At 47.4% G+C, this 23,577-nt stretch overlaps 1 protein-coding gene and 2 pseudogenes across 1 annotated transcript; all 3 read left to right on the top strand.

Moving 5' to 3' along the window:
- The first annotated feature begins 6,618 nt into the window (after positions 1-6,618).
- LOC140605396 (ubiquitin carboxyl-terminal hydrolase 17-like protein 6) lies at positions 6,619-8,226 on the top strand. The gene has a single exon (XM_072777663.1). The coding sequence runs from the start codon at positions 6,619-6,621 to the stop codon at positions 8,224-8,226; it is 1,608 nt and encodes a 535-aa protein (XP_072633764.1).
- Positions 8,227-16,026: 7,800 nt separating this feature from the next.
- Positions 16,027-20,235, top strand: LOC140605395 (adenosine deaminase pseudogene; annotated as a pseudogene).
- Positions 20,236-20,782: 547 nt separating this feature from the next.
- On the top strand, positions 20,783-21,840 carry LOC140605394 (CXXC-type zinc finger protein 1 pseudogene; annotated as a pseudogene).
- The last annotated feature ends 1,737 nt before the right edge of the window (positions 21,841-23,577 follow it).

Below are 23,577 nucleotides of genomic sequence, written 5' to 3'. Positions count from 1 at the left end.
CTCTGCCCCTGCCTTCCCACTTGTGTATACCAGCTCTCTCTCAATTGAAAAACAAACAAACAAACAAACAAATAAGTAAATCTATCTATAAAGTCTGAACTTCTCTTTCCCGAGCAAGGAGGTGAGCCATTTGTTATGTTCCTCTCAATATCTCCTTTTCAAAAAGTGCAGGACAGTGAAATACCACTGGGCTGAAAGACAGAACTTCTAGATTTGAGTTCTGAAGCTCCACTCTGGCTTCTAACTGGAAGTGTGGGACACAGAACCAGGGCACTTTCAAATCTCAGATGCTCCTCTGGTCGGTGATCTATAGTTGCCAAACATCACTATGCAAGAGATTTGATCGGACATGTGGTTTTAAAAATTCAGATTCTTAACTTAAGAATTCCGAATATGAAAGTGTGAGAGTCAGGAACAGACCTCTGATTTTCAAAAATATTCTAGGTGACTAGAATCAACTTTCTAAAAAAGATTTTTTTTTTATTTATTCATGATAGACACCGAGAGAGATGCAGAGACACAGGCAGAGGGGGAAGCAGGCTTCCTCTGGGGAGCCCGATGTGGAACTCGATCCCAGGACCCCGGGATCATGATCTGAGTCAAAGGCAGATGCTCAACCATTGAGCCACCCAAGCATCCCTAGGTGACTAGAATCCATTTGGCTCTAGAAACACTGATTTATATTACCTCCAAGGCCACTTCTAGCTCTAACATTTTAATATTCTAAGAATTCTTGTAAATCTGAGTGTGACACTTATCCTTAGTTTTTATGATTGAAAAAGAAACCCGGTCTGTGGGTGTGTATGCGTGTGTGCATATATGCATAATATGTAGTATGTAGCATGAAATGTAGAACCATATCCAATCCCTAATTCTTGGTAAATGAGAACAATGTTAGTGAGGAGAGAGAAGGGAGGAAAAGGTATGGCACAATTTGCACATACTGGGGAATAATCTATGTACATTTATGCTGTGAGGGAATTGTGTGATTTGTAAGGGACAAGAAGCCTGAGGAAGTCATTTTTAACTTGAGTGCCTGAGTAAGTGGTAACAATATTTACTAAGATCTAGAACAGTAAATGAAGATCAGTTTTGGAAAGGAAGGGATAAAGTGCAATAAAAACTAGTTATTTGTGGGTGCCCATCAGAGATCCAGTTAGGGAAGACCAATGCCCTGTAAAACTTCAGCATGAAGTTGAAGTCGGAAATACAGTGTAGGATTTTTATCAGACAAAGCTCATTTAGGTCAACAGAAATCATGCTGGGTATTCAGAACACGAAATTTAATGCAAAGGATTGCTTACACAGGTAGCAGATGGTCAAATGTCCACAGAGATTAATAACTACGGGCCCAGAGGAGGACATGGGAAAGGCGCTATCAGCGTCAGGGGTCCGAAATCCTGGTGTTAGCTACCTACAGCTGGAGGCTGGATGTGTGAGTATGGGACACAGCACAGCTGGTGCTCAGACCTCTAAGTCAAGAACAGCTCATGAATGATGCTTAAGACTTTAAGGAAGGAGTGCTCCATGGCTGGGGCCCAGACAAGTGGGGTGGAGACATCCTGCAGCCAATGTTCAGACTTTTGAGGAGAAGATACGGCCAAACAGGGGCCATGGAGAACCAGGGTACACAGCAAAACAGGTTGTGGCCCAGCCATGCCTTTATGGGTGCTGGGTGCTGTTAGTTCCTTCAAGGGTTATTGCAAGGCTGCTGAGAAAGCCAAAAGGAGTTGGAGCCTGGAGCCAACCATCTGTTGCTGTTGGGGTGCTGCTGGCCAGAGCTGGAAATGAAAGGGACTGTCTTCACCCTTCATCTTATTTTCCTGTCTACTGCCAATGTCTTGCATTAAAGGGGCTAATGGGAAGCAACTGGCCTCAAGGTCTGGAAGATGCAGTGTGCAGGGCATCCATGCACTGCCGTGGAGTGGAGTAGAGAATGGAGGCTTGGAGCCTGGAAAGGCTGGTGAGGAGATAATGCCACATCAACAGGAGAGGCTGAAACCACAGGAGCTCCTGGAATTGCTTAGAGACATGTGTAATATGAAGATGGATGAATCCAGGGTGTGTGCAATCGCAGGAAAGGGAGAACGTAGGAGAAAAGGGAAGAAGAGAAAGAAAGTAGCTGGAAGACTTCTATCTTCAAGGGCAGAGGAGACAGGAATGAAGGAGGAGACAGACCACATTGTGAAATGCTTGCGATGTATCGAGGTAACAAGAGATACCAACCATAGATTGCCGAGGGTGCCCCTGGAGTCTTTACAAAGAGCATGGTGACCAACACATGTCTAAGAGGTCATGGTCTCCTCATTAAGAGAAATCCCAGCAGGCTGAAGGTGGTAGAGGATGTTTCTGTAAGTCGAGAAGCAGAGGAAGACACTATACACACCACTGTTAATTTTGCAAGGAAACAGGAGAAAAAAAAAAAAAACAGAAAGAACAGGGTATGAGGCCTAAATACATTTAGATTCTCAAAGGCAGTTAGTTTTATCTGAGGCCTGGGTAAGCAACTTCTGGGAAGACCCCAGGACCTGTGATACTTGCAAAAAGAGAGCTTCTTCCACCCACTCGTCTCTTGTGTAGTTTTCAGAATAAAAAAATCAGCCCATTAGCCATGAAGATATGTAGCAGCACCAGAACATTTTTTAGAAAAAATGTTTTGATTTCTTATTTTACAGCCTTTATAAATTGGCTCATCCTTGGAAGTAAGTTGTGTTTTATTCTGCTCTCCTTTATTTACATCTCTACAGAAAGCAGGCTTAGTCAAATAGGTAAGGACATTCTCCAGACTGAGCCAAGGGGCTATCTTTCTTCTGTTCTGGAGCAGTGTGCTGTCAGTCTAGGATGACAGTGGCCTGTGACATATATATTGCTAGCCCTGAAAGCTGGGAGTCTGAATTTTGGCAAATAAGGGCAAAAGCAAACCTGTGTGCTATTACCATCAGCCCAGACAAGCAAGGATCACAAGGTCACAGGAGGGATCTTGGAAAGTGTCCAACTCTTCTGCAGCTGTTTCCACTTCTTCTTCCACCCAGCTGCTCACCGGAGCTGCTAAAAATAATCCCTGTTCAGGCTTCTGCTCTCAGCCAGGGCCCCATTTTGTGGACAGGCTAAGAACATAAGACCAAAAGCCAAAGTGTTGCTGTGACTAAGCCGGCAACAGTGGCATCTTCTGGGGTCTCTATCTCCTCCGCTGTAATGAGGTGTTGAATTAGACTATCTCTAGGAACCCTGCTCTTGAAGAGGCCATGACTGCTACATTCTCACTACAAGAGGCCAGCATGAAGACACTACCCAATCTTTGGCCAGCTTAAACTTTGACACAGGCCCTTTTCATTATGGCACTTGATGTTCCAGATTGAAGAGGGAGGGGAAGCCATGCTAACAGCTATCTGTGAAGGAGCCGGAGAAGCATGAGCCAGCAGGACTGCTAAGGTGGCCACAATTTGTGTCCATCACGTGGGCATGTACTATGTGGTTGAGTCGTCTCATATTACAGAGACCAGAGTCTGAACGACAAAGACCCAGGGTTACAGCTCTGTCTGAAGCCAGGGTTTTAGAACATTTCAACCATGGTCCCACCTTTCCATTCTACCTGTTTAATCTGTTAATCTGCTCACTCACTTTATCAATCCATAAAATAATTAAGGGGGCCTCTGCCAGCAAGTGAGGATTCCGAAGGTCAACATAACACAGTGCCTTCCCCCGGGCCCCTCACGGCCTACAGATCATATTTCTCTGCAGTGTCAGAAGCTGGATTGACAGCTTCATTCAAAGAATGCCCATGTTGGAGGTCAAGAGAATAAATCCAGAGATGTTTGCCGCATGGAGCTCACAGCCAGAGGATCTTTGCTTCTCACTTCCTGTAGCTCCGGCTTGGCTTTTAATTATTCTTCCTTTTTTTGCAGCAAAGTGGCATCAGTTCAGCTCTACAGCCCCCAATCTTATCTTCAAAGGAAAGGCACTCAACCTCACAGCGACCATCCATCTCTGACACTGCATCCTTCTGTGCATAGCTCCATGGGCTGTGTGGAGAAAGTAAGGCCTCAGTTATCCAGTACTTGGTGACCAGAAAGCAACATAACATCACCCAGGCCAAAATCACAATTCCCTATTACCGAGTCTCCTGCAGACACCAAGTACACGCCTGGTGATCAGAAAAAGCACATGTCACGTGAGCAGCTGTATGGGAGCTCAGATTCCCTGCACAACTTACACAGTGTCCCTACTGGGTATTCAATTCCTTTTGCCATATTCATTTCTAGGATATCTAGAAGCAGAGTATGTCTTCCTGGGATGGAGGCAGTCTACTTTCTAATTTCAACGACATTCCTTCCCAATGTGTGATTGTTTTCATGTCTCCAAATTAATAGTCTCAGATATATGACAAAAGGTAAAGATGGTGCTGTTTATACTGTAGTCAGGTCAACGATAGGCCACATGCAACGATAGACCACAGCCATGTGGCTGTGGAGTTTCAAGATTTTAGGTGCAAAGATAAAAGAAACCTGAGGCTGATCCATTCTGTAAGAAATATCAATGAATAATGGGTTTAATTCTGGAATTCAGGGTGATGTGGACAACGAGTTTTTCTTTAGAACAAAGATTAAGCTGAAGAGAGTAAAGGTATTTTGAGATAAATGATTGAAAAAAGTTTTTGGTGACAGATGTTCTCAAGAGAAATAATACAAAGAACTGGCAGTCACTCCCAAAGGGAACTTGTTCTTGGAAAATACAGCTTTGAGGAGGAGAAAGAACACATATTGCTGTCGTATACCTGAGATAATGCCATGCTGAAGAAACACTGAACCTGTTCGTACCCCAGTTAGGACTCAGACCAACAGAAAGGAATTGCACAGCCTTAGATTTCTGCTCAAAGTAAGAGGAAATTTTTAATAGAGTCCAAAGTTGAACTGGGGATATTGTAATAGACTACTGAAGTTCATCAGGCATCTAGCCAATCAACTGACATGGAATACTCATAAGGTGTTTAAATACTTAATTGAGGCAGATAATAAGAATGAGAATGATGATTTAAAAAAGAATGATAAGCAGACAATAATAATATTGTACTTTCTCAGGCACAGAGGATGTGCCTGGCTTTATTTAAGCAGATTATAGAAAGAGAGGGATTATTAAACCTTCCCAAACAGTTATTTCTCACGTCAAACAATGAGTAATGGGATCTCTGGACAACACGAGGAGACTCAGCAAAAGACATCATTCCTAGGCCCCATGTCTCTGTATGGTTGCTCAATTTAGAGCTAATGGCAATAAAAATGGGGTCATAGTTTGACAATATTCATGATGTAATATTCATTTTGTCAATTAAAACTTTCAGTTAAACACGGAGATATCATAAAGAGCATCCTACACAAAAGTTTTTTTAGACTCCATGGTTTCAGAATAAATATCCTAAAACATGGTGGCATAGGAGATGACACTTTTATTCTCTCAGTGTCCAGGGATGACAAGTGAACATCAAGAATTCAGCAGGGCCCCAGGGCTTGTGCAGCCCAGTCACTGACCAAGGCCTTGTAAAATTTCTCTTGGCCTCTGTTTAGTAAAGAAGACAAATGGACTTAGGTTTTCACCTTTCCTAAGGCTTATTCAAATTCATAAACTGGAAATGGTCATGGTCACAGTAGGAATTAATTGTCTTGTCGAATCAAAAATCTTTCAGCAGAGACTACCAATTCTGTAAACAGAATAAGCCATAGTGACACTTCCAAACCATGAGCTAACCCCGTGCCTACCTCCCTGCATCTACAACTGCCAAAACCATAATGTGTAAAAAAAGGTGCAAGCCTACGACATACTCCAATTAAGTCAAAAGTATATAAAGAATATTGGTGTAGAATTACCTGAGGAAAACTTAAAATTCGGCATAATAACACTGGATTTAAGATATAGACCTGTCAGAAAGGAGCTTTAAAGGAATGTTTCCCAAAAGCATAAAACCATCCAGAGGATTTCACTTGTTGTAGACCCGAGACACACCTAGACAGACAATGATATTCATTAAGACCTTCATCATCTTTGTATATTGGATTCATAGTAGACAGAGATGAAGGTGTAGAAGCAAAGCATGGACACCATATTCCCAGATAATTGGTTACAGCTACAAACATTCTGGCTGGTGAGAATAAGGTGTTCCTATGTGATACCTGAGCTCTTTTGGGAGAATGATCTTCCCTGTCCTAGATCACTAATGTCTAACTCTCCTTGGCTCGCTTGAGGTTACTCAAAATGAAAAAGGACACCCATTAAGATTTCCACTGAACATAGAAACACTGAAGAAAGTCTGTTCAGAAATGGGTAGGGGCAGTTAGGGAGCTTGAGAAAGATCTGAAGGTGCTGTCTGTTGTGGGAGGCAAGATTAGGAGCTGGGCTGACCTGAATGGTCTCTGTCAGGGAGAGACCACACCCAAATCCTGTAATCCAATCTAGCAATTAGAGTGGATGAGAGGACTTTGTGCCTTATCCCAGGGCCCAAAAGCCATAAAAGGTGGAGGTGAGGTTCACTATCTGACATTTGGAAACTGGCACAGTGAGAGGAGCATCCCTTTGCGACACGAAGCTCCTGGTTGAATGTATCTTGTGGACACTGTTTCTGCAGACATGGAGGCTGCCCACCTCCACCCCTCAGAGGAGCCTCAGTTCAGCGCCTCTCCCAAACCCCAGTCATGCTGGTCAAGGAGAGGCGGTGCTGAAGTCCACGGAGGACCCTCTGTGCCCGAGACGACATCCCCTGCATCAAAGACATTCTCCTCCCCGACGGACCCGTTGGCTCCCGCATCAGCAGGGCTGCCTCCCACCAAGACGCCTCTGAGTTGGAAGAGCCTTTCCCAGGTGGGAGCCGGGCTTCAGAACATGGGCAACACTTGCTATGTGAATGCGACCCTACAGTGTCTGACCTACACAGAGCCCCTCGCCAGCTACATGCTGTCCCAGCAGCACGGGACCACCTGTAGGAGGCAGACATCCTGCATGCTGTGTACCCTGCAGGCTCACCTGACGCGGGTTCTCTGCCATCCTGGACGTGTGCTCCGGCCCCTGCCACTCCTGCTCGCCGCCTTCCACAGACACAAGCAGGAAGATGCCCATGAGTATCTCATGTTCATTCTGGATGCAATGCAGCAAGCATGCTTGCCTGAGGACAAGCTCTCAGACCCTGAGCGTCCTCAGGACAGCACCCTCATCCAGCAACTCTTTGAGGGGTACTGGAGGTCTCAAATCCAGTGTCTCCACTGCCAAGGCATTTCGAGCACTCTGGAACCTTACCTGGACATCAGCCTGGACATCGGGGATGCTCACAGCGTCAGCCAAGCTTTGGAGCAGTTGGTGAAGCCCGAACTGCTGGAAGGTGAAAATGCCTACCATTGTAGTAAGTGTCTGGAGAAGGTGCCTGCGTCCAAGGTGTTGACTTTGCACACTTCCCCGAAGGTCCTCATCCTGGTCTTGAGACGATTCTCAGACTTGACAGGCAACAAAATGACTAAGGAGGTGCAATATCCTGAGCGCCTTGACATGCAACACTACCTGTCTGAGCAGAGGGCAGGACCCTTGGTTTATGTGCTCTATGCCGTGCTGGTGCACGCTGGGAGGAGTTGCCACAGCGGACATTACTTCTGTTTCGTAAAGGCAGGAAATGGCCAGTGGTATAAAATGGATGATGCTAAGGTCAGCGCCTGTGATGTGACTTGCGCGCTGCACCAACCTGCCTATGTCCTCTTTTATATGCAGAAGACTGATCTGGAGAGAGACCTTGGGAGGGAGTCAGTCAAGGAGGGAGGACTCGCATCTCCCGAGGCAGACCCCACAGTGGTGGGTGAGGCCTCAGGAGAGCCGGCAACGGATCCCTCCGTGAACCTTCCTGAGTTGGAGGAGTGTGGGGAAGAGACCTCAAGGCAACAAATGACATTAGACCAGTGGAGATGCCTCCAAGAATGCAACCGCCCTAAGCCTGAACTCAATGTCAGGAGAAGAGAAATTGCTCTTCCTGCGAACGCAGTCATCCTTCACCACTCCAAATACAGACCTGAGATGCAGAAGAATCATCCTCAGCAGACCGTCGACCTGCTCACCACTGCAGCTGGGATGCTCCCACCTCAGGTGGCCGGGGACGTGGCCAAAGTCCCGCGTGTGCCAGGGAGAGCCAGACCTACCAAGAGGATGAGCAAGAAGGGACAGAGGTCTGGGGAAGCAGTCCAGGGATGTGTCTCCTAACTTTGGTGCACATGGGCACACACACCCACACACACAGCATCACTCACTCACTCTAAACCCGAACACAGACCCATACTGGAAATATTTTGTGTTGTGTGAAGTGTGTGTTCTATATGTATGGAAGAACCATCTATCTGGTGTGTTCATGGGATATGGCCTTCAACTGAAACTTGAGGACACTGATATTTAAACCTGGTTCATTGTCATGATCTTTTATTGGGATAGTGTGGATTTCATATGGGGTCAATCCAGGAACCTGCCTCTCCTTCAGCCTTGTGGAGAGTGGGGGCCACTTGCAGGTGAGAGGCAGTGAGCAATCAGGGTTGAGAGTGGATATGATGCTGAAGACCTGGGGTTGAAGTCAGTATGTTTGACCCTTTCATCATGCTCCCCACTTCCCAATGCTTTTCTTCTATTTATATTGAAAGAGTATTTCTCTGAACATAAGTATGTATTGGGTCTTGCTAGCGATGTGTCTTGGTCATTGCTTGGAAATTATAAGATGGAAATTAAGTGCTTATTTTTGGGGCGATAACTGCATCCAGACATGATTGAACTACAGTGATTTTATTATGTTCCCTTCACTCTCTCCCACATTAAGACTGAAGAGAAGCAAACTAAAAAGGACTCTTATTCCAAAGGGAAATGCCCAGCCTCCCACTGAACATAACTTTTTACGACTATTTTGCTACCGTCTACTCTGTGGCATCTCTTGACCCAGAATAAGTGGACTCTGGATTTCAGACCAGTTCAAATTCAAATTTGGACCTGGGTTGATACCTCTGGAAAACAGTGCCAAGTTCATGAGTCTACCAAAGCGTTTTGAGGTCAGGTTATAGGTGTTCTATGTTATCATTGCATTTCTTACAAAAGAGTTTGACAAGTTCATTGTAGAATGGAAATTATTGCATGACAACCAAACGCCTCTGAGTGTGACCATAGATGTGCAGTTGTAACATCACATCATAATGTTATTTTCACTCTGTATTCAAACTTGGACATGCCACCCTTACTGGATAGTAAGGGACAATAGGATCTGTGCAGAAGAAATCAGGCTTTTTTGGAGATTTTCATGTACCTAAGACAAATTAGAGATCTAAGGTGTCAGGGTTACTTTCATGTCTGGGAATTGTGTTTCTTATGGCCAATACAGTTTATTGTGTCATAAAGAGTGAGGGAACCTGTGTGCATGTCTTGCCAAGAGTTCCGTAAGAGGATCTGCAGGTATCCCCGTCCTCTGAAGACTGTCATAGGGAATGAGACAGCTCATGGACTCGGGGACTTGTCCTCCACAGCAGAGGACCCTGAGGAGGTGTCTGTGGGAATGAGGATATGTCCCCACCTGGACTGATGTGGTGAACCAGCAATTCCTCCGCTGAACTGGATGGAAACGGTCAAGTCCACCACGTGCTGGGTGTCCTGCTTTTGTGCGCCTACACATACACTCCCCCCACTACACAGATGCTGCAGTTTTTCTTTAGGTAAATCTATAGGAATGTCAAAGCATGCTTCCCAGTCTGGAATGTCAGTTTGTCTTAGTGAAATCCATTTTCTAACAAATGTAGGGAAATCATCCTGGCAATTTGTAACCTGGTTGTAAACTGAAATTAACAAGTTAATCTGAAATTGTTTTATAAATGTCTGAATTTCTGATTTAGAAAAAGATCCCATTCAGAGTTTTGCAAATTACACCATGTTTTCTCCTAGAACATTTTCTGTACTTGTTGATATTATTTCTCTGAAATTGTTATGTAAAATATTGCATCTGCTTTGTTTGTTTTTGCTCTAAAATGTTATTACAAAGTTGTGTGTTTTTTTATTCTTAATAAAAGATTCCCACATATAATTTGGTGTGCAGGCTTTTTCTCCCCAGTATTTCAGAACCTTGAAACAGTTATTTTATTTCCAGGCTGGCTCCTCACAGAGGCCTCTTTGCTTGCTTCCCCTGAGTGGAATTCCACAGCCACCTCTAGGTCACCTGCAGCTCAAATTCATATCCTCCCCCCATGGGAATTTCTCACTCCTACTCACTGGCTCAATATAGGGAAAGCGCCAGCAGCCATTTAAGAGGAAATGCAATGGGACATAGGGACATTATTCTTCAGGGTTTCTTCAATTATGAGATCTCTGACCAGGAAGATGCTTGTATGAGAAATTAAGGGGGAGGGAGTAGATTGAACGACAAGCACACCATCTCTGTCCAAGGCTAGTAGAGACCCCTAGGAAGGATGATGGGAGATGGTTGGATAACACACTGTGGGGACTGTGGAGGCTGGAGTGTCAGCAGATTGATTCTCTGGTTAGGTGTCTGGACGTCAATGCTCATCCTGTCCAGGTATCCATTAGTCACTCGAGGGGTGTCTCTCTATATCAAGGTCTATTAGTCATGAGGACAGACCAAGAATCTGCAGAGCCTCCCACAGACCAGATTCACGAGTTCTTTTTCTTTTAAAGATCGATTTATTCATTTATTTATTTATGATAGACAGAGAGAGAGAGAGGGGCAGAGACACAGGAGGAGGAAGAAGCAGGCTCCTGATCCTGACGTGGGACTCGATCCCGGGTTTCCAAGATCACGCCCTGGGCCAAAGGCAGGTGCCAAACCACTGAGCCACTCAGGGATCCACAGATTCGTGAGTTATTTCCTGAGAAACTGGAATTGCCAATCCTGAATGGAGTTCTAGGGGGACCTCATAACTGTTTCCAGGTTACTATGTGTTGAGACCTGGCTCCATCAACCTGTGGCAAAATGTCAGGCTGGAATTGTTTTCACAATAGAAATCTGGGCTGCAATTGGATTTTGGGGACAGCCCCAAGGGTAGATTCCATGGCAGTATATGGAGGTTTAATCTGGGAGGCCACATCCAATCAATGATCTGTGAGCTTGACAAGGAGGGTAGGTTCCTGGCCATGGTGGGTGAATGTAAGCAGAAGGATTACCTGACTCCCCTTCATGAGCTTTTGTGTTGTCCAGCAGGAGAAAACAAAGTCAGGACTTTTCACAGGGGATATATTAGGGCATGTGTCTCGTGGCAGGTTTGAGCTCAGGCAGGAGACAGGAAACAGCTTCTAGGGAGCTTGCCTCCTCCCGTGAGGTGTGCATCATCCCATTACCAGCTGCTCCAATAGAAGACACCACAGATGGACCACATCTTAGCTCTGCCTCTCCACTTCATAGAAATCAAGGACAGTAAAGGCATGGAGATGAGAACAATCCATAACACGGTGATATTATTAAAAGTGCTCATTTTAATGGGAAAAGAACCCCACCCCTGCGGTGATTAGGGGACATAAAATACATTAGCCTCCTGTTACCAGAGGGCAAGATGAGAAGGTTTCAGTACAGTGTTTTAGTTTCTTTTGAAGAAGCCATTGCATTCACTCTTCTGGCAGTGGACAGAGCTAATCCTGTCTTCAGAGTGTAGGATAGAGGGGACATTCCTCAGCATCTTAAAAGCCATCTACGGAAAGCCCACAGCAAACATCATTCTCAATGGGGAAACACTGGGAGCATTTCACCTAAGATCAGGAACAAGGCAGGGATGGCCACTCTCACCACTACTATTCAACATAAGATACCTAGGAATCAACCTCCCCAAAGAGGTAAAGGATCTATACCCTAAAAACTACAGAACACTTTTAAGGAAATGGAGGGAGACACAAAGAGATGGAAAGTATTCCAAGCTCAAGGATTGGAAGAAGTAATATTATGAAAATGTCAAGGGTACCCAGGGCGATTCACACATTTAATGCAGTCGCTATCAAAACACTGAGGACTTTCTTTAGAGATTTGGAACAAATCATCTTAAGATTTGTGTGGAAATAGAAAAGACCCTGAATAGCCAGGGGAATATTAAAAAGAAAACCATAGCTGTCTTTAAAATTTTTAGTGATACTTTGTGTGATACACGATTTGGAATATATGTGGAATCAATACATTTTGTTGCATTAGGGCTTTTTCCATTTGGAGACATCTCAGTAAATCAGTTCCACGTGGTGGCTCTAGCATGTGGGGGCTCAGATGCCAGCGATCACACAGAAGCAAAGAATTGAAGGACACATGGAACCTGAAGACTCCATAAGCAAGGGAGGGAACTCGGGGAGAGAATGGAATTTTAAGAAATCCCTCACGGAGGAAGAGCATGGAGTGAAGACACTCTGGGTGCACAGACGGGAGACGGTGGTGGATAAGGAAGAGCCCCGCCATCAGGAGGGAATCCGATGCTGCCAATTCCTTCCAATGTGGCTGCTTTTGCCCTTGGAGTGTTCTAGATAATGTCTGCTTGAGGGCAACCTCCCAACTCAGTGACATTTTCAAGACTTTTCCAACAATGTGGTTTGGTTCTGGGGTTTTCTGTGCACAGTCTGGATCCCTGCTCAGTGAGAGGCTCCATCTCACTCTCCAACTGGCACAGATCTATCCCCTTAGCTCTCTACTCAATCTGTATGATGAATAAATAATATTTAAAGAAACCCTGATATTTTCTCCACAAAATTCAAACTGTCTCATTATTTTCTAATAACTGTGATTCGTGAATGTTATAATTCATTCTGAAAGGAAATAATGGAAACATTAAATGCATGTATATGTGACCAAAGTTTGAAAGAACACGAGAACGCTGCCCAAATCATAAGAATCAGCATAATCACACATTAATTACCTTTCAACAATGCATTAGTCAATCGTGCCCCAAAGGAATATAATTGTTACATAGCACCCATTAGTTAACCTCAAAACCCACATTCATTCAGTGGAGAATATCTTTCTGAGGTGTCACGCAAGGACCAAAATTGGAGTGGAAGTGATCTGAAATCCTGTGCCCACCTCTTCTTTGTCAGGAGATTGTCACACAGATGGATGACAGTAAAGTGTCTGGACAAGTTAGAGTTGCTGGGATATGGAGCAATTCCCTGCGGGAGATGGGTCCTTGCCAGGCACCTGCTCTTCAGTCAAAGGTGGGGGTGGATTGTGAAGGGGCTGTGATTCAATCAACATGATCTAATCAGGCAGGATGCATTTAACTCCTGAAATATAAGCATTTCATTGCCTCTTTGCATTTCCAAATATTATCAAGCGTCCGGGTTTATGGGTTGACTTCTCAATATATATTTTGTGCCCATAGTTTCCTGAAAAGAAGTCTGTCGCCATGCAAGGCTGCAGGTCATCGACGTACACGGTAGTTTGTCATTTCTTTGTGTAGGTGCCCTGGGTTTTCAAATCGGTGCTGGTTGTATATGACCAAACACATTGCTGCCAACACTCCACCCATGGTGGTTTGGACAATTGGTCTTTCAATATAAAGAGAAGATAAGCAATGGGATGAGGGATGCATGAGGACACGGTCAGACATGCTCACACTGACCGAGGTCCTCAGCATCATTTCCACACTCAAAGCTGGCTGCTCACTGCTTCTAATCCTTTCACCTTCAAGTGGCCCCATTTTTCCCCAAGGCTGAAGGAAGGGAGGATTCACCCAATGTGCATCCAACTGTGCTAAATACATCTATTACTAATATCCATAACCTATACCAGCTTGTTCAGATAACTCTGTCATCTTCCATATCTGGATGAGAGTGGATTTTCCTTTGGGAAGATAGGTTTGGGTTTGGTTTGGTTGTGTTTGGTTGTTTTAGGTTTGGTTTGGTTTGGTTTTTTGATGGCAGGGAAGCAAAAGACAAGTGAGGTGACTAGAGGGGGAGAACAGGCCTGCTCAGGACTTCTTCCGCTAGCCTTTCTCCCTGGTCTCCCTGTGCACATGGATGGAATCCCCTCCACAGCGCATGAAGTCCTAATTGTGCTGGAGAGCCCAGAATAAGGCCCTTTGCTCAAGCCTGCCTGCCTCCTCACCCCTGTGCCCTATATTCTTGCAAGTCCAAGAATCCTTAGACTACTTTGCTAGTTCCAATCCCAACATGCCCCTGTGAGGATAGACCTTCATACCTTTGGACCTCTGGGATTTTCATAGGCTCCAGAGAGTAAGGAATATTTCTATTCATGTATGCATCTCTTGAGGGCCCAGGAAGCTGCATTTTCCTCAGAAGCCATGAGATAGCAATAGGGCGGCATCCATGGGATGAGACAGGGGCCTGAGGCTCAAGGGGCCAGACTCTGATCCAGGTCACATAATGATTGCATGAATGGGAGTTACTTAGGGGTTGGGGGTGGGAGAAGGATCACACACTGTGGCTTTTCTACTGCATTCTGACTTTTTAAACCCTAGTGTGCTCATAAAGGAGCTCCTCTACCCTCCACCTACAGGCATCTGCACAGAGAAAGGGAACACCCTTAAGCAGATGCTCTGGAGTGAGAAAAGAGCAGTCAGTTGTTTTTCCAAAAAAACCAAAAAAACAAAAAAAGAAAGAAAAAGAAATTCTCTGAATACAAATATGGAAGTGCTTGGTTTGGTTTGTTCTCATTTGGCATGGTGTTGTATTGTTTTGTGTCCATGGGCCCATATCAGAGATATCCCTGAGAAAGAGAGACTGAGAGAGAATAAGAGAGAGAGAGAGAGAGAGAGAGACTCCGTGGCCTTGGTCTTGTGGTATTTAGACGACTTGTCAACCATTGCCTCCTTAGGAAATCCTCAGGAGGTTAAAAAATCTCCTTGCCCAGGTCTCATAAAGGAGGCATCATGATCCAACATTAAAGTGGGATCCAGAATATGTATAGAGGGAAACCACCCACTCATCCCATTACAGACCAATGTGCGACCCAGGGCCCATACAGTACACAGGGCTCCCTCACAGGGTGCACACGGTCAATGTTCCCTATGCAGTACTTCACGAAGGAGACTGGGTGTGCAGGAGACCCTCAAAGTCTACAGATCCCCCAAAACTATCAAGCTGTTGTCCCGTTTCAGTTAATCAAGGATGGAGGAATTAAATTAACTATAGAGAGTTTCAGAATTGCTGAGATTTAAAAAAAAAAAAAAGAACACAAAATCTTAAGAAACACATGGACGCATTTCATCGGTGCTAATATTTTATTAAGGGAAATAAAACACTACACACAAATCTAAATTAACGCTGAGAATAACTGAAATGCATAGATGAAATATTGCCCACCACAATTCCCACAAAGCTACCACCACAGTCTAGAAAAACTCATCTCAGGAGAAAAAAGTATGTCCATTTGCAGGGCCCACAGTGGGTTCTCGATGCCAAAACCCCAAAGGCACACATGTGTACACCACAGACACATTAACATCTGAGATTCTATTTCCAATGGAGTAACAAGTGCTGATTCAAATTTCCCTCCATTTATTGGAAAACCTATTTACAGAAGAGAAAATTGACATTCCAGAGGGAAGACTACCCTTTGCCACAGCACACAGATTTCCCTAAAGAAAAGTGTAAGGTGTGTTTTGGGGGGTGGGTGTCTGTGCAGGGCCCCAGGGGCATGAGGGGCAGCACGCTGTGGACCCAGGAATTTCCATGCAAAGCAGCTGAGCAAGTGCTGATTCCCCACATGAGTCCAGGAGGGGCCACGTCCTGAGGTCCGCAGTCACCCCGTGAGGGTGCAGTGGGGTGGAGGACAATGTCCGAGGCCAGGAGCTGGCTCATTCGCTCTCAGTGTCTACTGAGGATGAGGACACCTGTAGGTCACCGTGGAGGACACTCCAGGGGCCACAGACACAGGCTCCGTTCAACAGGTGGGGGGCAGGAGGGCCCTGAGCAGGGCCTGGCTTCTCGGGAGGAAGGAATGAGGGAGCTGCAAGGAACCGGGAGCTCCAGCAGCTTCTGTCCAATCTGGTGAAGACCATTCCAGGGGCTGAGTGGGGGCCCGCGCAGAGTGCGGCCATGGGGGCTCGGTGCATGGCTGAAGCATCTCAAAGTGAGGTGTGGCAGGTGTGGGCTGGGGGCCCTTGCTTGGCTGGAGGGCAGGTGTCTTCCTGGGCTGCGGGGGCCTGGCTGTGCATCCACGGGCATGTCTGCTTCCTGGAGCACACAGATTCCCTGAATTCCCCACAGGCCCTCCTGGATGCTCCTGCAGGTGTGCTGGCTGGGGCTCCACCACGCTTTCTTTCGGGGGTTCAGGGTCCTGTCTAGGGGCATGTGGGCACATTTCTTGCCTGCAGCCTGGGGTGGGGGGGCATTTGGAATTGTCTGCCAATGCGTTGCTGACAGCGGGACGGGTGTTCTCCTCAGGATACTTGGGTGGTGTCTGGGTGTGTCCCAGCCCATGGCCCTGGGAGCCAGCCTGGGGACCCTCGAGGGACACTCTGCAGGGCCTCTTGTCTCTCTGCTGCACAACCAGGCTGTCAGCCCTGACACAGGGTTGGCAAGCCGGCTGAGGGGTGTCAGTGATCGGCACTTCCTGGGCACCAGGAGGTCCACCAGGTGGGCTGAGGCTAACTTGAGGGCTTCTGAGATGAGATGTGGAATGGGACCAGACACTCATGACTGGATTGTCAGTACGTGGTTCCATCAGCAGGGCAGGCTCAGGGATAGAAGGCCTCCTGGTGGTGTAGACAGGCATCGGCATGTGTGGACACTGTGGGAATAGAGAACACATGGGACTCCATGAGTTTGGCCCCAGCACTAAGGCAAAATGAACACTCAGGAAAGAAAGAAAGAAACCAACTAACGGCCAAGACCTTAGTAACAACCCCCTCCCCCGGAACAGGGATAGAAAAAGATGGGATCTGTTGATCTGACTCACCCTGGGAGTAGGGAATGCAGTTGCAGGGCTGGTCCGGAACAAAGGTATGACTGGATGCTTTTGATGCCCTTGAGACATTGTGGGGGGACACGCAAAGTCCTGCCTCACAGCGATGCTTCTTCCATTGGACCAGCTCTTCCATCCACTATGCTCATGAGGCAATAAGAGTCCTGATGCTGGAGAGTCATGGTGGCAGCTCCTGAGAGGGGATGGGCAGGGGGGTAATGTGTCATGAAGGACAGAGGCCTGTTCTCTGAGGTGGTATGTGCTCCAGGAGTGCCCGCCAATGACCATCACATGCCAACCAGCCACGGTTCACACACATACAAGGCATAAGGCAATATCATGGGCACCAAGGAAAAAAAGGGTGCAAAGACCACGCTGCTCAACTGCCACTGGTCAGAGAGGAAGTGGAGCCCCACCTCCCCCAGGAGGCACATGGAGCCCAGGGAGTGCCCAAGGGCACAGCCGGGGAAGCAACACACACTCACCCTCACATAGTCACAAGATTCCGTGTCTTCCTTCCAGGTGCGCTTCTGCCCCTCCCGGGGTCTCCTGGGGAACCTGTGGAGCAGGGCCTTCCTCTGCTCGGCTTCTTGCCTGCATGAGAAATCAAAGCAGGGAAAGGAGAAGGAACTCCCTTCCCTGGCTTCCAGCCAGACACCTGCTCGGGGCTTGGGCCAACCTGGTCCTTTCCCTCCTCAGCCACTCTCTGCCCACCTCTGCCCCACCCTGACTACAGTGACCCACCAGGTCATCCAGGCAGTTTGTTTCATGCAGAGTCAGAAAGGGTCTGCCTTGGCATGTGCCAAGCTCCATACATTCACTGGTGCAGGGACACTTGTCCAGCCACAAACCCCACACCAAATCAGCAGGGACAGCTCCATCACCCAAATGTGGACCCTGTTAGTCTGGGAGCTCCTCTGCCTGCCTCGCCCAGCCTGGCTCTGCCCGCAGCCGCCCTGCACACTGTGCATGCACACGGACTCGGGGTCTGTCATGTCAGCCCTGGCGATCGGGTCACAAGCCCCATTCCTCACCTTCGTCTCTCTGCCTTCTCCCTCTCAGCCTGGTCCAACAGCCCAGCCTGGTGCCGCTGGTCCCGCTGACTCCCCGGCTCCACATTCTCCTTCAGCCTCCTGGACCCCAAGTCCATGGGAACAAGGGTCGTGCCCCAGTGTTTTATGGGGCATCTGGTGCTTGATGCCTTGTGTCCAAAGACCCCACAGTCCCTGCACTTTACCTGGGGGTGGAAGGGGCAGGGGTCAGTGCATCCACTCAAATGCCAGTGAACCTGCCAAGCACATGAATGGGAGGCCGTCCTCATGGAGTGGCACATGGGATGAGGACAGGGGACATCCTATCTGGCTAGTGAAGTGTCAATATAGTGAAGACCTCAGGATGCATCCTCTCACAGCCAGTGGGAGGGCGGGGCAGGGAGGAGGGATTGCAGGTGTCAGTTTGAAGACAGGTGGAAACATCATTAAGATTCAGGACAAACACAAGCGTGGATCTAATCTTATGGTGCCCTGAGACTGATGCTCAGAGCCTCTGAGTGTCCCAATGTGTAGACTGCTGGGATTCCAGCCCATGTCAGGATGGACCACAGGGTCCGGTCAATGATCTTCTGTGAGCCTAGCCTGTCGCAAGACTCCTGGCAGAGCTCCTGCTTCAAAACCCATGCCAGCCTCCCCACTCACCCTGGGAGGCGGGACAGGCGGTGGGGGGTCCGCTACATGAGAGGGGGTGCTGGCTGCAGATGGGGGGCCCCGGTAGGAGGATAGGTCCTGTGGCTGAGGGTCTTCTCTCTAGGGACTCCTGACGCTGTTGCTCTTTTTACAGGTTTGCTTTTATGTCCAACTCAGCCCATTGTGAGACCCTGGCACAACCTGGATGGCCCCAGGACCCTGTGGAGTGCTGCCTCCCTGTTGCGTCCTGGACACAGCCACACTGGCCCAGGCACACGGGACACACGTCCTTGAGGGGAGACGGCTTGGCTGTGCACCTCAGGAGGCCGAGGGGCCACTGTGGCCGTGCACGAGAGTGTGAGCAACAAACACTGGTGGCGTGATTTTAAAAACCCCAAACAAGAAAAAACTTAAAGTAGTGCCTTCCATCCTCCACGTGGGAGTAGCGCCTTCCACGGACCTTATTTCTTTGCCCTTTTGCAATGTGCAGGAATGAGTGAGTGGCTGCCTTCCGATGCTCTCTAGGGCAGACTCCTCCCTGGCACAAGAAATTACAGTCACGTGAAGCAAACTGCCCTTTGAACTCAAAGAAATTGTTTCAAAAGAAAAGTTTTTTAAAAGATTTGCTTGATATTATCTGCCTTGTTCTTATTGACTTGAAATGTTGGCATTTTCTAACTGTGCCTTGTTGGCTACAGTAATTCATTATTCCTGTCAAAACTGAAAAGTGCCCTAATTGAATGTGTTTGAATGTTATCCTTGCACAGTTCTTTAAATTGAGAGACAAAATGTTTTACCTCACTGTTGGACATACATTCCAAGCTTTTCAACTTTAGGAGAAAAAAAAATAATCATGTTTTCCGGTATTGTAAATTTTAGACTATTTCGTATACATTGTATTAAAACTGCCACATCAATTTTAATGTAGAGATTTTGCAAATCCTAGGGGGAGGTGGTGGCCCTGGTGAGCCAGAGCCTGCAGGAGGGAGAACGGGACTTCAAGGTGAAAGTGAGGTCCATCCTGTGCCACCTGCGCCACCAGCCCAGTTGGCCCCTGGAGGTGGTGGAGCTGTGTCCGAAGTACCAGCAGACTGTGGTGGCCATCGACCTGGCAGGAGACGAGACCATTAAAGGGAGCAGTGTCTTCCTGGGACACGTGAAGGGCTACCAGGAGGCTGTGAGGAGAGGCATCCACCGCACTGTGCATGCAGGGGAGTGGGCTCAGCGGAGGTGGTCAAAGAGGCTGTGGACACGCTCAAGACGGAGAGGCTGGGCCATGGCTACCACACGCTGCAGGACGAGGCCCTTTATGACAGGCTGCAGCAGGAAAACATGCACTTCGAGATCTGCCCCTGGTCCCGTTACCTCACAGGCCCCTGGAACTCGGACACGGAGCATGCTGTGCTCGGCTCAAACATGACCAGGCTACCTACTCCCTCAACACGGATGACCCACTCATCTTCAAGTCCACCCTGGAACGGATTACCAGATGCCCAAAGAGGGCATGGACTTTGCCGAGGAGGAGTTTAAGAGACTGAACATCAATGCGGCAAAGTTTAGTTTCCTCCCAGAAGATGAAAAGAAGCAGCTTCTTGATCTGCTCTCTAAAGCCTATGGGATGTCATCTTTGGATGCTTCAGGGCAGCATCCCTGAAGACATTATGGCCACTTCTCCAAGCCCTCCCCCTGGGGATGGAGCCTCAGTTCCCTGGGTTGAACGACACTTACCTTTACTCTCTCAAGGAAGACGATGATGCCCATAGTCAACTTCTGCTGCTCTTGAAGCCATGTGCCTGTTTCTAGACACAGGAATACCTCAGCACACCACATCTCTCCTGACTACGGGCCAGAGTCTGGTTGAATCTGAAGCCTCCCTCCTATAGTGACGCATGTGAAAATCTGGTGCTTAATAAAGAACTCAAAGGCTGGTATTGTTGGGGGAAAAAAAAGGAGATGATCATATTTCTTTCTTTCTTTTTTTTTTTTTTTTGGAGGACTGACTTTGTTTATTAAGGGAACCGAGAACAGATCACGTACCCTGGAACCTGAGTTATGCAGGAAGGTAGAAAATATCTACAGTGACTGGGTGACAGAACGAAGCACAGCACAAGGTCCCAGGCCAGCCCACCATGGGACACTGCTCCACTCCCCACATGGAATACTAAAACCGAGTGGTTTTAGCAGCTGCCCCAAGACTCCAGTAATGATGCAATGGAACAAGGATTCTATACGGCTCCCCTCAGCTTCCCCGGAGAGAGTGGATGTGAACAGGTCAGAGGCCTGTCCGCGACAAAGTGGGGCGGCCAAGGCTGCCTCTGTCCTGGCCACTTGGGGCTGGAGCAAAGGCAAGCCTGGCCTCCTGCCCGGGGCAGATGGCAAGGCCAGTCGAATCCACAAGCTGCCTCATGGGCTGGGGGAGGTTGGAAGATGTGGCATCAGGGAAGCGTTCCCACACCAGGCATCCATCCCTCAGAACAGCTGTGGATCCACGGTGACCCCACTCACCCCACTGCCCCCACAGGGGTACGGAAGCAGCCCCTGCAGCCCACACTGAAAGTGTGGCAAGGCTGGAGGGGAAGGTGGGAGGCCAAGGAAGCCTGGGGGGTGGACCCGCTGATAGTAGCAGAGCTCTGGAGGCTTCTGTGAAATGGGCCGACAAGTGTCCCCATTTCATGTCCACCCACAATCCCAGAACAGGCCCTTGTTTGGAAAAGCAATGAGGGTGACAGTGATGACACGGACCTGCAGATCTTCTGCATCTCCTGCGGGCACCCTATCAACCCACGTGTTGCCTTGCGCCACATGGAGCGCTGCTGCCAAGTACGAGAGCCAGACGTCCTTTGGGTCCACGTACCCCACACACATTGAGGGAGCTACACGACTCTTCTGTGATGTCTACAACCCTCAGAGAAAGACATACTGTAAACGGCTCCAGGTGCTGTGCCCCGAGCACTCCCGGGACCCCGAAGTGCCAGCTGATGAGGTACGTGGGTGTCCTCTTGTGCGTGATGTCTTTAGCTCGCGGGTGACTTCTGCCTCCTGCCCAAACGCCAGTGTACCCGCATTACTGCTGGGAGAGGTTGCGGCTGCTGGAGTGGCCCTGGAGCGTGTGCACACGTGGTACAAGCCGGACGAGCTGTTTGAGCAGGAACGCACCGTTCGCACGGCTGGGACTGACGGGCAGGATCACTGGCCCTGACGCTGCACCTCACGATCCAGCATGACCCGCTCACTCCCGAGCCGCGCTCCAGTGCTGACCGCTGAGCCTCACTGGCCCCGAAGTCCCCACGTTCTGCATTCCAGGCCCGGGAGCCGCCCAAATCCCCCGTTTGGCTGCTCTGCCATTCATCTGTTTCTCCAGTGGTCCCTGAGTTTCTCCCTGTGCCCACCCACCATTTGACTACCCCGCTGCCGGTATCAGAGGGTCTCAGGATTTTCTTCTGTCCTTGTCTGTCCCTCTGTCTCTCCATTCTCTGTGCCTGGGTGGGACTGTGCAGTTTGCTCACTGTTGCCTCCCCTCTCCCTGGTTTTGTTAATAAAATTTTGAAGAACCAGAAAAAAAAATTGATCTCTACAGGGATAAACTCTGTAAAGCCTGAAGCTCAATCAATTGATGTTGAAAACTTTCAAAGGGAGTAAAGGCTTGATCTGAATGGTCTAGAACATGTGCTGTAATTTAATAGAAGAGATGGTCGTCTTAATATTTAATGATTTAAAAGAACTTCTCAGTCCATGCGAAGAGTACAGTCCAAGGATAAATCAAATTTCTGAACGCATTTTATGCTACATATGTGTATACTTTGCAATCCTCAGGTGTTCGTGCCAAATATTCTCTTTCAATAAGTCCTTCTATATGTTTCTTAATAACAACTGTACTTGGGAAGAATCGAGCCTTCACCTGCTGAGTTACCTCTGCTACTAACACACTGTGCTGCATCTTCTTTCTGGATTTCGTTATCCGCAGGATAGCAGCTTCGATCTCATGTTTCCTGTCGTCATCTACTTTCTGCCTCGTTTCTTTCCTTTCTGGGTCAGATTCACCTTGTTTGGCAGCAACTGTTTGAGTCTTGACTCTGTGTACTTTGGATGTGAACTGATCATTAACTGTGAATCTGTGGCCATTTTCTGTTTCCTTGGACTTGGGTTCTTTTGTAAGAACCCGCTGTGTTGGTTTACCACAGGCGAGGGACTGCAGGGCTCTACCAAGTTCTCTTTCAGGGATATCTGTTTCTTGTTGAATTTCCTCAAACGTGTATTTTTCTCTGTATGATTTAATTCATACATCTTTTATTCTTCTTTTGGCAAACATCAGATAATATGAGCAAAACTATATTTCTTGCTCACTATAGTTACCTACATTCTTTTTTGCTTTATATAAGTTTGTAAACATATGTTAAGTGGATAAAATTCTTGGCTAAGGACATACTCCAAAACTCTGACATATACTTTTCTGAGTTAGGGGAAAAGAAAGCTTATGAAACTTCCATTAGACCATAATCACACAGCAAACTAAATTAGTATATGCTGTTTTTAAATTAACATCTGCCATTTTTTAAAGACTTCAGGTTTTGGTTACAGCTAAAATGATTTTTATCTGAAGTTTATGAAAGAACAGAAGCTGACCACACAAATCTTACTCATAAGCATATTGGCCGTTTCAAAATAGAAAATAATAAAAATAAACCTATAATCAAGGAAATTCCACTCATCTTATTAGAAAAAAATAGCTACCAATGTTATTATAAATACAGATGGCAATTTGTAATAACTAGGTTTCATGATATTTGCTTTATTTCTTTTTTTTTAATTTTTTATTGGCGTTCAATTTACTAACATACAGAATAACCCCCAGTGCCCGTCACCCATTCACTCCCACCCCCCGCCCTCCTCCCCTTCCACCACCCCCAGTTCTTCTTCTCTTTTGATTTTAAAGTAACAGATTGGGATCCCTGGGTTGCGCAGCGGTTTGGCACCTGCCTTTGGCCCAGGGCGCGACCCGGG

The sequence above is a fragment of the Canis lupus genome, chromosome 15 (genome assembly GCF_048164855.1).
Source record: "Canis lupus baileyi chromosome 15, mCanLup2.hap1, whole genome shotgun sequence".
Taxonomy (NCBI): domain Eukaryota; kingdom Metazoa; phylum Chordata; class Mammalia; order Carnivora; family Canidae; genus Canis; species Canis lupus.
The sequence above is the reverse complement of the archived record's forward strand: the minus strand, read 5'-3'. Positions and strand labels throughout refer to the sequence as shown.

Coding starts and splice junctions, on each gene's coding strand:
- LOC140605396 (XM_072777663.1), top strand. CDS start 6,619: ATGGAGGCTGCCCACCTCCACCCCTCAGAGGAGCCTCAGTTCAGCGCC.